At 35.9% G+C, this 15,382-nt stretch overlaps 3 protein-coding genes across 4 annotated transcripts; 2 read left to right on the forward strand and 1 right to left on the reverse strand.

Moving 5' to 3' along the window:
• Positions 1-481: 481 nt before the first annotated feature.
• Positions 482-4,824, reverse strand: LOC118034323 (uncharacterized). 2 transcript variants are annotated; one of them, XM_073406083.1, is made up of 11 exons: positions 4,548-4,824; positions 3,715-3,759; positions 3,255-3,339; positions 2,728-2,802; positions 2,600-2,636; positions 2,108-2,191; positions 1,954-2,014; positions 1,733-1,839; positions 1,560-1,625; positions 885-1,013; positions 482-788 (listed from the first exon to the last, which is right to left on the reverse strand). In XM_073406083.1, the coding sequence occupies exons 1-10, from the start codon at positions 4,627-4,629 to the stop codon at positions 918-920; spliced, it is 738 nt and encodes a 245-aa protein (XP_073262184.1). In that variant the 5' UTR covers positions 4,630-4,824; the 3' UTR covers positions 482-788; positions 885-917. The 2 variants fall into 2 exon arrangements, with proteins under 2 accessions (XP_073262184.1, XP_034895468.1); XM_035039577.2 differs by lacking the exon at positions 3,715-3,759 and having other exon boundaries at positions 4,548-4,818.
• A 2,067-nt stretch (positions 4,825-6,891) lies between these two features.
• On the forward strand, positions 6,892-7,556 carry LOC118034322 (large ribosomal subunit protein eL39). Its single transcript, XM_035039575.2, has 3 exons — positions 6,892-7,044; positions 7,131-7,234; positions 7,316-7,556. Exons 1-3 carry the CDS (start codon positions 7,042-7,044, stop codon positions 7,362-7,364), a joined length of 156 nt encoding a protein of 51 aa, XP_034895466.1. The 5' UTR covers positions 6,892-7,041; the 3' UTR covers positions 7,365-7,556.
• Positions 7,557-10,548: 2,992 nt separating this feature from the next.
• On the forward strand, positions 10,549-14,994 carry LOC118034321 (ATPase 8, plasma membrane-type). The gene is made up of 11 exons (XM_035039574.1): positions 10,549-10,901; positions 10,997-11,311; positions 11,439-11,765; positions 11,871-11,990; positions 12,120-12,242; positions 12,318-12,422; positions 12,550-12,859; positions 12,970-13,484; positions 13,560-13,916; positions 14,011-14,186; positions 14,399-14,994. Exons 1-11 carry the CDS (start codon positions 10,695-10,697, stop codon positions 14,493-14,495), a joined length of 2,652 nt encoding a protein of 883 aa, XP_034895465.1. The 5' UTR covers positions 10,549-10,694; the 3' UTR covers positions 14,496-14,994.
• The last annotated feature ends 388 nt before the right edge of the window (positions 14,995-15,382 follow it).

Genomic DNA, 15,382 nt, shown 5'->3' on the forward strand with positions numbered 1-15,382 from the left:
ATTGTTCCAAGTTATTTCAGTTGAATTTATGTTTCAGTTAAATTTATTTGAGATCTAATCATGACAATTTCAATTATTTAAAAAAGTCATTGTCTGAAACAATATCTTCGCTCAAAAAAGTAAAATAATATATTTTTAAGATTCATCTGAATTGACTAGATAAACTAATTATTCAGATTAAACGCTAAGATCCATGCCACCTCATTGAAATGTAATGTTATGGTACATGTTCGACCGTGTCATTAATTCTAGGCATTTCAGACAGAATATTCATGTAATTTGCGAGGCAATTTGATGTGGGTCTTGTTACGGGGTTTTGAGGGCTTAGACAATGGGCAACGCTAAACAGACAGATAATGCAAAGGAATTTATGAGAACATAAGAAATGCAGTAGCCTGAGAAAGAGCATAAAGCACTCAAAGGGATGCCTGGGAATATGGCAATCAAGGCAGATGATTTGAAAACGGGTACTAGAAGATCAGAGCAGAAGGCAAGATTCGCCATTTCTTTCGTTTGATCTGAAGTAAGTTTTCTTTCAGAATCGTATGTAAAATAAGTGGAACCGTGTCTTTTTTGTTTTCATTGGCCAATCGACATGGAACCAGAGGCTTGAGAACCATGTCGTTTTTGTTTTCAGTAGATGGCTGAGGCAATTTAAAAGTTAATGGAGCAGGAGAAAAAAAACATGGAAAAGGAAAAATTACAGCATATAATGAAAATATTTTGCGAGTTCAGGGTGAGGGTATGGATTAAAAAAGGTGCTTCATAATCACGATTTGAACAAATTCCTGCAAACAAAGGCAATTCAAATGCAGTCATCAAAATTTCTGCGCATTTCCTCCAACTGCTTCAAAACCCAACTTGAGTAGATGAAAACAGCTTACCTCACTGTTAAAACGCCAAAAAAAATGCTGAAACTAGCTTAGCTTTTCTTTCATCCAGTCAACAAAATTATCTAGGATCAAGGGCCAAGCTAGGTCTGCATCGTAGTTTTCAAGATCTGGAAAGCTAATCTGCAAACAATGTAAAATGAAGGGTTTTCCCTTTAGACAAATGCACCAAGAATTGCTTTACTTCTACACCACAATGTGCTTTAATGTACATTTTCAACTAAATACTGTCATTTATTAATGTTGTTTAGATTTGCTTCAACTAAGAGAATCTTATAAACAAATCCCCGATGTTATTTGAACCTGACATCCCATTGCAGATATCTTGGCATTCCTGAATAGAGCAACCACTCAATTCACAGGCCTGGATTCCTATTGCATGGCAGGAACCTCGCAGCTCAGGGCTGCAGATTTGCATACCTTGCCAAGTCTAGTTTGTGTGAGAGATCATAGTAAGATCAAGCCCAGAAAAGTTCTCGTTCATGCTATGATCCCTTGTACAAACTATTGCAGTTCTAGTGATTAACAATATTTTCCAGAGTTATAATTTCAAAATGCTTATAGATTGCACAATTGTCTTGGGTAGCCTGTCATGTTAGTACAAAATCAACTTCGCGTCCTACACCACAAGTGAGAACTATGAAGAAACCACAGCAGAAACTAACTCACTTCCTTGCAGAAACGAAGAAAACCCATCCATTGATCCAAGTTTATCGCCTTGTAATCAGACTGAATCTGCAGCATCAAAAGTCAGAAAGTCAGAAAAAAAGGCAAAAGGCAGATATTTTAGATAGAAAAAATGTCATCATTCTAGTATTATCAATGCAGCATCAGCCACCCACCTTTAGATACTCTATTAATAAATCAACCTTGGATTGGAACTGTGACCCAAGCACAAGATTCAGCAATTCACAGACACTCTCAATGTCTACAGTTTTTTGCTTCTCTTCTGAGACAGTTAATGAAAAAAAAAATGACTGGGATTAAAGAAAGAGTTTAAATAACATACAAAAGAAACAAACTTCATAGAGTCAAACCACACCCCTCTCTATGCTGTTCTCACCTGTTAGGCAGTATCGAAATGCATATGAATAGAAATCTTGAAAATTTTCTGGTGTGTTTACCTACGCAGGGTATAAAAATGCAAACTCAGTAACTCATCAACCTGAATAATGTACAGGAAAACATCAGTAACTACTCCAGAAACAAAGTAACACCTCCTTTTCCAGCTCTGGCAGCCCCTTCTTTAATTTGCTGAGAGAATCAACCTTGAGAGCTTTCATGCCACTTCGCCACTCATCCTGATAAAAAAGAGGATAATGGACCATAAAGAGGATTGTTGAACCAAAAGAATGCCAGTACATGGGCCATTTCTCAGGATTCAAAATATGGGATATCCTGGAGTAATTTTCATAAATATAGCACAACATAAAGTGATTGAGTCTGGGTGTGTTTAGTTTGAAATGAAATTATTTTTCCCCTTAAATTGTTACTTCTCTTTACATCACTGATTACAAGATTTGTATCCATTTCATTAAGCCTCTTCCTCTGAACTAACTATATAAATTTAAGGACACCATATATTTTTTTTTAGAGGAGAGAGGATGCCGTATACTTGACAAATAAGACATGTCATAGCTGATACACGAAAAATAAACTGTTCCATACACAAACAAGCACAAGGTAATAAAGACCATGCTTGTGTGTACCCGTGTAAAATAACCCTGCCTTTGAGCTTTCAGTTTCCTGAAATACAGAGACCAACAAATTTAAGGTACAGGATTAGAGCTAAAAGTAATAACAAACAGCCCAGACATTTTGATGATAAATGACATACCATGCAAACATTAGGATCCTAACATCAGTATGTTCCACGTTCATATCTGAACACAATGCCTCAATTCCTTCTGGGCTGTTTGGGCGCAAATGAGAACATTGTAAGAAATTTGAAATTCCTGTTTGAAAGGCATGTCTGGCCACGCAAAAATTCCACCAATTTCCATGTGGTTATAAGATTATGCATATATATCTTTGGTGTATATCACACATCAAGATAACCAGAATTTTGTCAAAGAAAAAAACAGCTTGCCATCCCCTTTTAATGTTTGCAATTTACACATCAGCATTTCAATACTTGAAAAAACATTTTTTAGAGCATCACGGTACATGTAGTTTACAAATAACCAGGTGGGAACAAAACTATTGTGGAATGCTAACATCAGTCAACATAATTTTAAATAGCATGATCGAGCGGTGACCAAAACAGACACGAAGCTAATGCTTCTCATGTCAATGAAATTAAACATCAATAACTAAATTTGCGAATATTCGCTATCAAAATTCCAATAACAAGAGAAAACTTACTCAATTATGCCTAACGAGCTATTCGCATATGAATCAAATAGGCTATCTACCCGATCTGTCTTCTTTGTTTTGGTTTTATCTGAGGCTGCAAAAAGGATAATGCTATCCTGTTAGAAATTAACAGCAGATGGAAAATTATTTGGACAGATCAGATAAAGATGCCAATTATATTTGATGAAGATGACCCTCATAGCTTACTTGGCTTCAAATAATCAAAAGAAAATCATGTGGCAAGATTTAAATGGTAATCAAAAGTGCATCTAAAATGCATTTAGTTCCTATATGAATTACTAATTACAAGCGTCTACTATTTTATATAAGCAGAATCCAAACATATGATTGTGATGCCAACCAACAACAGCAGCTGGAGAACACTGTTTGGTAAATACTAGGCCAATAACGGCTTGATAACTAAAAGAGTATAAAACAAATTTTGGATTAAGGAAGCCTATCTTCTCACTGCTAAAATTGATAGCTTCGCAAACATTCCTTTCCCTGCCCTTTCCTGCAATCTTAAAAGAGTAATATCCATGCTGTCCATGCAATCTCAGTATATCATATAAATAATAATCAGATAAAAAAGGAAGTACAGGATTTGAATTTGGACCACCGAACTCTCAAAGTCTTGGTCTTCACTCTTTTTGTAATAATTTAATCAGTACTAAGATCTTAAAAAAAATGCCCATTTCATCAGACCTTCAAACATTATAGAAGGTGTACTGCCATAAGCAAATTATGACAAAAATAGGACCTAACTAAATTTATCCGTACTACAGGAAAAAAAAAAAACACGAATTCATCCCAATAATAATTAAAAAAAAAAACAATAATTAATGAACAAAATCCAAAAATTGTATACCTTCCTTGAATTATTTGACAACCAAACATACTGTCTCTTCAAAACTTATGAATAAAATAAAACAAATCATTATGCACATCAGTAACGTTATTAATCTAAGTTACACAATAACAAAAAATTAATCCAATTTTCATAAAAAAATAAATTACAATACAATCAAATACTAACAAATAAAAATTTCAATGGCAAAGTTCAAAACTGTTAAAGCTGATAACGAACTAATTGCGTTGCATTTAATCTTTGAAATAGTTTTCAGCATCTTTCCAAGTAATTATCAAATCCTTGATACAGAATCAACCATTTTGATTCTTATTCAATAAAGTTACAAAATATTCAAAATCCCAGAATTTCAATTTTATTTTTCCCGCGGTTTCCCAGAAACCAAACACAAAATTAAAGATTCACAGAGAGAGGTACTAAACCAGCAATCGTACCAGTAGGAGAATCGTCAGCTGATGTGATGGAGGAGGAGTTCTGTGGGGCCGTCGCTTTTCGCTTTGATGCACGAGGAGGCATTGTGTTTTGTTATGGACGATAAGCCACAACCGTTTGATCTGATGACTAAATGTTTCAGTCAAAACCCAGAATAGAACCCTAGATTGAAAATTAAAATAAAAATAAAAAGAGGTTTGAGAGGGAATTGAAGAGAAGATAGAGGTTTATAGTGGTTTTTTTAGAGCTGCGTGCCTTGCTGGGATTGGAAATAGCAAAAGTTGACAGCCACGCTCGACTCTGCGCGTGCCTGCTTTTATTATCTGGTGGGTGTTTGGGAGTGCTTTTTAAAAGCACTTTCAAAAAAATTTAAAAATTTTAAAAAAAAATTTTTTTATTTTGAATTAATATATTTTTAATGTTTTTAAACTCATTTTAATGTGCTGATTTCAATAATGATTTTTAAAAAATAAAAAAATATTATTAACATGTTTTTTTCTGAGTAAAAAACACTTTAAAAAATAACATCAATCATACTCTCAAACACCCTACGGTTGTTTACTTCCCATAATAGAATAGTCCCTGCTCCCTGATTCTTTGTAATGAGTATAATATTAGTCCTTGATATTTTAATTTGCGCATAATAGTCCTTAGTCTTACAACAATAATTCTTCAATGATAAAGATGATGATGAGAACATTACAATAATATTGTAGTAGTAACTCTTATACAACGTAGTGATTTTCAGTTTGAATTCATGTATTGCTGTGAAGAATTTCTCATGTTTTCTTTAATTTTTCATACAATTTTTTTGTATTTGCTTAGACCGGTTTAGGAGTGTGGTTGCGGTTATTTTTTAAAGTGTTTTTTTATTTTGAAATGTATCAAAATGATATTTTTTTTATTTTTTTTAAAATTATATTTTTTATCAACATTAAAACGATCTAAAGACATAAAAAAAAATTAACAAAAAAAAAAATTTAAATTTTTTAAAAACACGGGTTAACTTGCGTTTTCAAACGCTCTCTTAAATTAAAACAAACTAAAACAAAACAGAGTGAAACAAATATATTTTGCTATTCATATAAATAGTGTAGCATATCTTCCTTTTCTTTTTATTTTGATCTCTTTTTTCTTTGATTTATTTTTTATTTTTTTTACAATGTCTTGGTATTTAGTTTAAATTTGATTTTGTGAGCATTTATTTTTTATTATAGTATGATTAAGTAAAAATATAATTTAAAAAACATAGTTAATAAATTTAATAAAATTCATGACTTGAATTACAAGATTAACTAATTAAGTTACAAAACTCTAATCGATTTAATACATTATTATTTTAATAAATTTTTTTTAAAAAATAAATATCATCTTTTCAATTATTCAGATTGCTTATGTCCCGTTAAGTAGATAATGTCTGGGATAACTTCTTCAAACCATTTATTCATGATTACTGAGTACAATAACTTAACTTTTAAGTCAAAGGCTACCTCAAGCGAGGGCATTTTGAGCAAGTGATGCATGACCTCATGATGGGTCCAAGGAACCCTAAAATGGGGTTAGTGCCCTTTAAAAGGGCACTTAAAAGAGAGAGACTCCATACATATAACTCGTATAGGAACATTGCCCTTTTGAGTAAGATTAACTTGGAGCGTGTGCCAAACGCTTCTTCGGTTTAGTATCCATAAACATTTTTTTACTCTCTTCTCTGTCTCCACCTTGAATAATACACCAATCTCTTTAAATTTCAAATAAGCCCTTTCAACTTTTTTTCTTTTAACTTTGATTTATATCTTTTTTATTAATATTTTTTTATCTTAATTAATCTATAAAATTAGAATTATTTTTTAATCTCACTCTCTTATTTTTTTTAAAAAAACTTGATCCATGTACTTTTAATTAATATTTATTTTAATTTCACCACTTTTATTTATTATATTTGATTTTTATTTTTTAATTACTATTTTTTTTTTGGGATCATTTTTATTTATTTATTCTTACAATTTCATCATACTCAAATCTAGTTTTCCTATAAAACTTGATTATTATTTTTTATTGTTATTTTTTTTACTTTGATAATTTTTATAAATTATTTTTTTAAAATTTTATTATTTAATATTAAATTAATTAAAAATTAAAATTATTTATTTAACCCAAATTTAAAATTGCACAAATTATAAATTTTAGAGTTCTTACTGTAAGCTCGTGTTTTCAGCACACGGTTAATTATTCAAAAAACTCCGGGCTTACCTAATAAATCTCGGCCCTAGCAACTTCTGTGCTCACTCTGATATCTATAGGCCATATCTGTCGGGCCGTCGTTTCTTTCTCTCCCAGCCCACCACTCAGCACAAACACACGCCGGCCCATCATGCTAATCAAATAAACGACGCCGTTAACTTCTCATTTCTATAAAACTTCGAAACACGGCGACCTAGGGTTTCTATCGCGATCGGCTGCTTCAGTCTCTAGTCTTCAAGCCCCAGACCCGCGAAAATGGTACCCTCCATCTACTCCTCTCCATGTTTTGTGTGGACGATACATGTGTCTTACGTAGGTACTGACGTTTGATGTTTGCTTTGTAGCCGTCACACAAGACCTTCAGGATCAAGAAGAAGCTGGCGAAGAAGATGAGGCAGAACAGGCCCATCCCTCACTGGATCCGCATGAGAACTGACAATACCATCAGGTTCTAAATCCTCCTTTACCCTTTTTCATGCTCATTTTGGCTCAAAGTGATGATTTTTTTGTTGTCGTTGTTGCTGTGAAGGTACAATGCGAAGCGCAGGCACTGGCGCCGTACCAAGCTAGGGTTTTGAGCTGGAAGAAATGATTTGAAGTTTGAGTTGTTCAAGTGCTTTTTAGTTTTTAATTTTGCGAGACTTGAAAATATTCACAAGTCTTACTTAGATTTGATTTTGAAGGGATTGCTGTTTAATTTTGAGCTTGCTTTTATATTTCAACAAATGGCTTAGACTGATTCAGGCTAATGTGATATTCTTTTACGTTTATTTCGCTCCCCCTTTTTTTGTTTGCTAGGTTTGTTTGTGGGGTAATTTCCCTAATCTCTGTTATCTGTTCGTCCAATCCTGTTATTTGTTTATCTCATGCAGTCTTAGATCGTGTTGATGACTATTAGTTTTGGGTTTGTGAGCTTTCAAATACTCTATTTGATGGTTAAAGCTTTTGGTGGGGACTAGAATAAGTGGTTTTGGTTTGTTTTGAAATGCTTCACTGCCTTAGTGTAGATAGTAAGGTCTTTTTTGTTAATATGCCAGGGAAGTCTTTTAAAGAAGGAAGCAAGGGGTTAGATGGTGGTTCAGCAGAGTGTCAGTGGTGATGAGGGAATTGTTTGGATTGTTTGCTAATAGAAAAATATAGAATTTTGAATAGTTCTTAAAACTGGGAATAATGGTATTTGGATGAGGTAATGGTGCTTGTCACAAGTATGCTTTGTTCCAGGGTAGGATTTGTTGAAGTAAATATGATTCTCATCTTTATTGTTTAGGAGTAATCTTGGGGTTGCGAGAGTTGTTTGAGGGCATGGACTAATTTGTATTTAGAGAAAGAGTTTAGCATTGTAGTTATGCTATATTTTGGTTAGTCTATATGGTTTTGTTTGCAACTCCTGCCTTCTGTTTTATTTCATCATTTGTGAAGGTTGAACTGAAATTTGGACACAGTACATGTAGAATGACTCAAATTATCTCAGGCTTGGTCCCTTTTTTGGTGTAGGAAAAAAAAATTAGAAAGTAAATCTACTGGTAGAGGTTGAAAGTGTGTTTTTTATTGATGTATTTCGATGAATTGGAGTGTTAGATCAGAATGTCTTCTGAGCTAGCTGGCCTAGTCATTCAATTGTTTGAGCTGCAGTTGTGTGCCTGCCTTAGAAGCAAGTTATAAACTCTGTTTTGCTATTCAGAATCTAATCTTAAGGTCGTGTAATAGGGGCCAAGAATGGCTTAAAGGTGACTGCATAGAATTACAAATTAGTGCAAAGTTTTATGAAATCCAATAGGATAATCATGGTGTCATGGGAATTAACAGATGGCTGTTAAAAATACAGATAATGAAATTCTTTCTTTTCGCAAGCAAGTTTTACTTGCTGTTTGAAAAGGTCATATGTTTAACTTGCGCACCCTGTATTTTGTCAATTTTATGTGTGATTTACTCGCAGATTAACTGGACAGATAGGAAACAGCCCCCGTTATTTTAATTCTCTGTATGTTGTCGTCTTGGTTTACTTATCTTAGCATGAGGCACAGGCGGCCCCTGTTCTAGTGATGCGGCCTCAATTGGTGGCAAGGAAACTGCCAAGTCTAGAGATTAAATTGATCTCGAATCATAATGCTTCATTCTGACTGCTTAAGAATGGGATTGTTGGCCTCTGGGTGGAATGGTGGATTTGTGTAATTTTGTTGATAGTTGAATCAAAGCAATTACATGGCTTTTTGGTTTTCATTTTTCCATGCTCGCGATATCTGCATTCTGCAGCTGAATTAAACAACTCATAAATCGGGTGGAAGATCAACCAAAACAGTGGATCGCCTTCTTGGCCTTGTTGCAATGGTGAAGTAACAAGCTTAAATATTTAATAGTCAACCAAGACCGAGAAAAAAAAAACATTAAATAGCGGAAATCAGCAACGTTGTAAAAGAAGGATTAGTAGCAAGGTATCTTGTGATGCTAGCAATATAGTTTTTGAAGTATGAAAATGTATTGGTGATTATTTTTTAAAGTATTTTTTATATTAAAATATATTAAAATAATTTTTTTTTTTTTTTAAAAAAAAAAACAGGTTATCTTGCATTTCTAAACATTCTTTTTAACTTGTACGGAAAAGAGCCTGGTGCATAGGTATTGTTTTAATATTTTTTTTAATTTTTTTTGGTGTTGATAAAGGCAAGTTCAGATTGGTTTGTCTAAATCAATCGGATTGGGTTAATGGCATTGTTTTAGCGGAGTATGAAACTTGATATTCTGACTTCCTCAATTTTTTTTTTTTTTTAAATCTCTTGTTGGCATATAGTTTAATAATAAGATTCTCTATAAAAGCATGCATTATGAGCTTTCAATACCAAAAAAAAATAATAAAAAAAATCAAATTGATAATTTTATCTTCATATTAAGTAACCAAAATGAACCGTTAGATTACGGATATACAATTGAAGGTCTAAGCAGGTCAATTCAAATCTGTAAGTTTGAACACCACCATAATTTTCCATAATTTGAATGGCTGCCATTTTTTTTACAGAGAAAGAATGCATTGTTAGGCTTGGTAGTTTTTTAATAATTAGCTAAATGGATGCATGCATTTTTCCCCTTATTGGGCTTTAAACCACAAATGAGACGGTTCCTATTCGTCCCATAAAACTCTGAACCTTCTTCTATCAAGATCTTGACATGACATTAGAGAGATAATATTAGCAACAACGTTTTTAAGCATTCTAATGTGATGTTGTTACCACCAGAAAAGGTGGAAACTTTGGCATGGAAACCACAGAGTCAAACACAAAGAAGGCCGAATTACTCGAGCTTTTACTGCTTTTTCATGGCAAGGAGGTGGCTATATAACATAACTACGTTTTCAAAAACAAATGCTTGCTGTCTTCTGAAGAGCAACAAATAACTCTGGTTTCTCTCCTGTCTTTTGTTGTCTCTTTGATAGGCCAATGAAGGGTATCTTTTAGGCCTATTGAAAGAGACTTTGCATCCCCAAGAAACAAACTTGAGGTTGAGATTTTCTTGTTTTTGATCTTCAGTTTCATCCTTCACCATGGGGGACGTTTCTCTGGAACAGATAAAAAATGAGAATATTGATCTTGTAAGCATTTCTCTTCGGTATATGTATATATCATGTTAATTTTCTCTCATTTGGATTTGACATTCTGGATCACATTGTTTTGATGGTTCATGTTTTTAAAATGAAAGGAAAACAAAGAAATTTCTCATACATGCTTTGTTTATGTGTGGGTGTCTCTGTGTTTCTGTTTATGTAGGAGAGAATTCCTGTTGAAGAGGTATTTGACCAGCTAAGATGTACAAGGGAAGGGTTGACCAGCGCACAAGGCGAGGAGAGGCTTAAGATCTTTGGCCCCAACAAGCTAGAGGAGAAAAAAGAGTGCAAATTTCTCAAGTTCTTGGGTTTCATGTGGAATCCTTTATCATGGGTCATGGAAGCAGCTGCCATAATGGCCATTGCTCTGGCCAACGGAGGAGGCAAACCTCCGGATTGGCAAGACTTTGTTGGTATCGTTGTGTTGCTTATCATCAACTCCACCATCAGCTTCATCGAAGAAAACAATGCAGGCAATGCCGCCGCTGCTTTGATGGCCGGTCTTGCCCCGAAAACCAAGGTACTTTAAGTCCATCCTAATTCCTTCCTATTTCATTCATCAGCATCTCATGTAGCATAGAGCGTAACTCATTGTGTATAAAATTAAATTTGCAGGTTTTGAGGGATGGAAAATGGAGTGAGCAGGATGCAGCAATTCTGGTACCAGGAGATATGATCAGCATCAAGCTGGGAGATATTATCCCAGCTGACGCTCGTCTCATGGAGGGAGATCCGCTCAAGATCGATCAGTCTGCTCTGACCGGTGAATCCCTTCCGGTCACAAAGAATCCTGGAGATGGAATTTTCTCCGGCTCAACCTGCAAGCAAGGTGAAATCGAGGCTGTTGTCATCGCCACTGGTGTTCATACCTTCTTCGGCAAGGCAGCTCACCTTGTTGACAACACCAATAATGTCGGCCATTTCCAGAAGGTATCGCTCGCCTTTCATTTTGTTACACAGGATACATACAAGCTGGCCATTACTTCTAATTTTATCACACAAGGTACTAGTTTTTCATATAGATTACTCATATAATTCTCCACACGCTCTTTATCAGGTGCTGACAGCTATTGGTAACTTCTGTATCTGCTCAATTGCTATCGGTATGCTGATTGAAATTATAGTGATGTACCCAATCCAGAACAGGAGGTACAGAGAGGGGATCGATAACCTCTTGGTGCTTCTCATTGGTGGTATCCCGATTGCCATGCCTACAGTCTTGTCCGTGACAATGGCTATTGGGTCTCACCGTCTATCACAGCAAGGAGCCATCACCAAGAGAATGACTGCCATTGAAGAAATGGCTGGAATGGATGTCTTATGTAGCGACAAGACTGGAACTCTAACCCTCAACAAGCTTACCGTTGACAAGAACCTTGTTGAGGTCAGTGAGCTAAGCCAGATCATATAATTCTTAAGGAGATCTGCCTTGCATGATTTTGTATGTCTAATAAGGTTCAATACTCACTACCTATATTGGTAATTACAGGTGTTCGCGAAGGACATGGACAAGGACACCCTTTTATTACATGCTGCCAGGGCTGCCAGAATTGAGAATCAGGATGCCATTGATGCTTCAATTGTTGGGATGTTGGGCGACCCCAAGGAGGTAAACGGTTCACTAATATAATCTCTGTTCTTGTGAGCACTTCGTGGTTTTTGTTGGTCCACTTTCGATATAAATTTCATGGAGTCACTGAAATGGGAAATTTATGTTGCTTTCTTGTGATATTTTAAGGCAAGAGCTGATATCACCGAAGTGCATTTCTTGCCCTTCAACCCTGTGGAAAAGCGCACTGCAATCACTTACTATGACAGCAAAGGTGACTGGTACAGAAGCAGCAAGGGAGCTCCTGAGCAGGTAAGCATTGATTGCATGTTTTATCTGAAAACTAACCCTTATGTTAACAGTTCTAATTTTCTATTTAAATGCCAGATTATCGACCTCTGCCAACTCAAAGGCGAGATGAGCAAAAAGGCCCATGAAATCATTGACAACTTTGCCGATCGTGGCCTTCGTTCCCTAGGAGTTGCTCGCCAGGTAGACTAATCCGATAATTCACTTGCTACTCATTTCGTATGATTCCTTGGAATATAGCAAGGTAGACGAACCAACTGAAACATCATTTATTCTGATGACATGCTTATTTTCTTTTCCCTGTTTATAGACGATTCCAGAGAAGAACAAGGAAAGCGAAGGAGGACCATGGGAGTTTGTGGGTCTCTTGCCTCTTTTCGACCCTCCAAGGCATGATAGTGCTGAGACTATCCGACGAGCCCTTGACCTCGGTGTCAATGTTAAAATGATAACCGGCGATCAACTTGCTATTGGCAAAGAGACTGGCCGCAGGCTTGGGATGGGTACAAATATGTATCCTTCATCATCTCTCCTTGGTAACAGCAAGGATGAGGGCATTGCTGGCATTCCAGTTGACGAGCTCATCGAGAAGGCTGATGGATTTGCCGGGGTCTTCCCCGGTAATGGAATTTTTCATTTTACCTCTATTACTGATACAAATGTTTGAGCAGTCTCTCAGAAAATTGCTGCTAACTTGAATATTTAACTCGTGTAAAACTTTGATACGCAGAACACAAGTATGAGATTGTTAAAAAGCTACAAGAGAGGAAGCACATTTGTGGTATGACCGGAGATGGTGTCAATGACGCGCCGGCATTGAAGAAGGCAGACATTGGTATTGCTGTGGCAGATGCAACCGATGCTGCTAGGGGTGCCTCGGATATTGTGTTGACAGAACCAGGTTTGAGTGTTATTATCAGTGCTGTACTGACAAGCAGAGCCATCTTCCAGAGGATGAAGAACTACACAATCTATGCTGTTTCCATCACAATCCGTATTGTGTTGGGATTCTTGCTTGTTGCACTTATATGGAAGTTCGACTTCTCACCATTCATGGTCCTGATCATTGCTATTCTCAATGACGGAACCATCATGACCATCTCCAAAGATAGAGTCAAGCCATCTCCCGTGCCCGACTCATGGAAGCTCAAGGAAATCTTTGCCACAGGCGTTGTGCTTGGAACCTATATGTCAATCATGACTGTGGTGTTCTTCTGGCTTGTTCATGATACAGATTTCTTCTCCGTAAGTCAATCATTCTGAATGCCTCGTATCGAAGATCCAAGTTAAAAAATTTTTTTAACATTTTAATGTCTGCAGGAGAAGTTCGGTGTGAGGTCAATCAGAGGTAAGCCAGATGAGCTCACGGCAGCTCTTTACCTTCAAGTGAGCATCATCAGTCAGGCACTCATCTTTGTAACCAGGTCAAGGAGCTGGTCCTTTGTTGAGTGCCCTGGTCTCTTACTTGTTGGTGCCTTCATTGCCGCACAGTTGCTGGCAACTATCATTGCTGTATATGCAACCTGGTCCTTTGCAAGAATCCAAGGGGTTGGTTGGGGATGGGCAGGAATCATCTGGATTTACAGCATTATCACCTACATCCCTCTCGATATCCTCAAGTTCATCATTCGCTATGCATTGACTGGGAAGGCCTGGGATAATCTGCTGCAAAACAAGGTTTTGAAACAATAAAAACATCAACATTCTTTCGAGTTCTTTTTCCTTTTTTGGTAATTGCATAACCTTTTTGCTCCTCTTAAAATCTATTCAGACTGCTTTCACCACCAAGAAGGACTATGGAAAGGGTGAGAGAGAAGCTCAATGGGCTACCGCTCAACGTACTCTTCATGGTCTACAACCCCCAGAAACCATGTTCAATGACAAGACCACCTACAGAGAGTTGAATGAGCTAGCTGAGCAGGCTAAGAAGCGTGCCGAAGTAGCAAGGTAAAGTACTTAGCTTACACAAACTACAATAAGGTCATTTCTCTTGTCAGATGCGAACACTATAACTTAAACTTCTACAAGGGTAGCAGCCTACCTTAAAACTTCTTATAACAACATGGAAAATACTAGGATTTAAGCTAGCTGATGATCATTTGTCACTAATTTCGTTCCTTCGAGGATACAATGCTTATGAATTGAGGTTCATTTTGCAGGCTCAGAGAGCTTCACACATTGAAGGGACATGTTGACTCAGTGGTGAAGATGAAGGGGCTAGACATTGAGACTATCCAACAACACTACACGGTCTAAAGATGTTAAAAGAGTTGTAAAAACAAGAATGCGCAAATAAGACAGAGAGACAGTTCAGAGAGAACAAACAATGAAATTAACGTCAGAGCTGCATTTTTCTGTTTCCCATTGATTTATTTTCTATTCAAAATATCGGAGGGATCTTCACAAGGGAGATTCGCTGTAGCTCTTTCCGAGAATGGTGAAGAATTCTAGGGGAGATTACAATACAGTGAAGAACTCAAGGGGCTAAGCTATAATATCACATTATATAATCTCTGTCTGTTCTTTCTTTCCTTCCCTTCACAAGTTTTGGCTGGCTACTTTTAATAGAAGAATGATGAGTTTAAAACCCTAGCAACCATGTTTCCTTCACATGCTTCTGTGAGTCCTTGTGGTCTTACACATTGTTTTTGCTTGCTTTCATTGTTTTTCCTATTTCAGGTTGCTATGGGTTGGAAAGAAAGCACCTTTCATATGATCCAAAATTTCATACATTTTGCTGGTTAATACCAGTGATATTCCCACTTTTAGCATGCCATAAATTGAGCAAAATTTATATTCCACTCTTTTTTTTTTAATAATTAGGGATGTCTCAAACCAACTTGGTTCACCAAAACTATTTCCTTTATAATTAAAATTAAAATTGATCATTCATAATCAAAAAGAATTAATGAAATCTATAAACTGTTCATAAATGTTCAGATTCTGGCATTTTGTATGCAAAGCTCAAGTCGATGTTCAAAAGTCTCAAGACTGTTTATTTATTCATGCTGCGTCCATAACTTGTTGAATAAAAACCCGACTCCAATTAGTTTTTTTTCCAAAATATTTTAGATATTATTTATTTAAATATATGATAAGTCAAATCTGGTCACACTTGAATAAAACCTGGTTGTGTTAATTCT

The sequence above is a fragment of the Populus alba genome, chromosome 18 (genome assembly GCF_005239225.2).
Source record: "Populus alba chromosome 18, ASM523922v2, whole genome shotgun sequence".
NCBI classification, from domain to species: Eukaryota; Viridiplantae; Streptophyta; class Magnoliopsida; order Malpighiales; family Salicaceae; genus Populus; species Populus alba.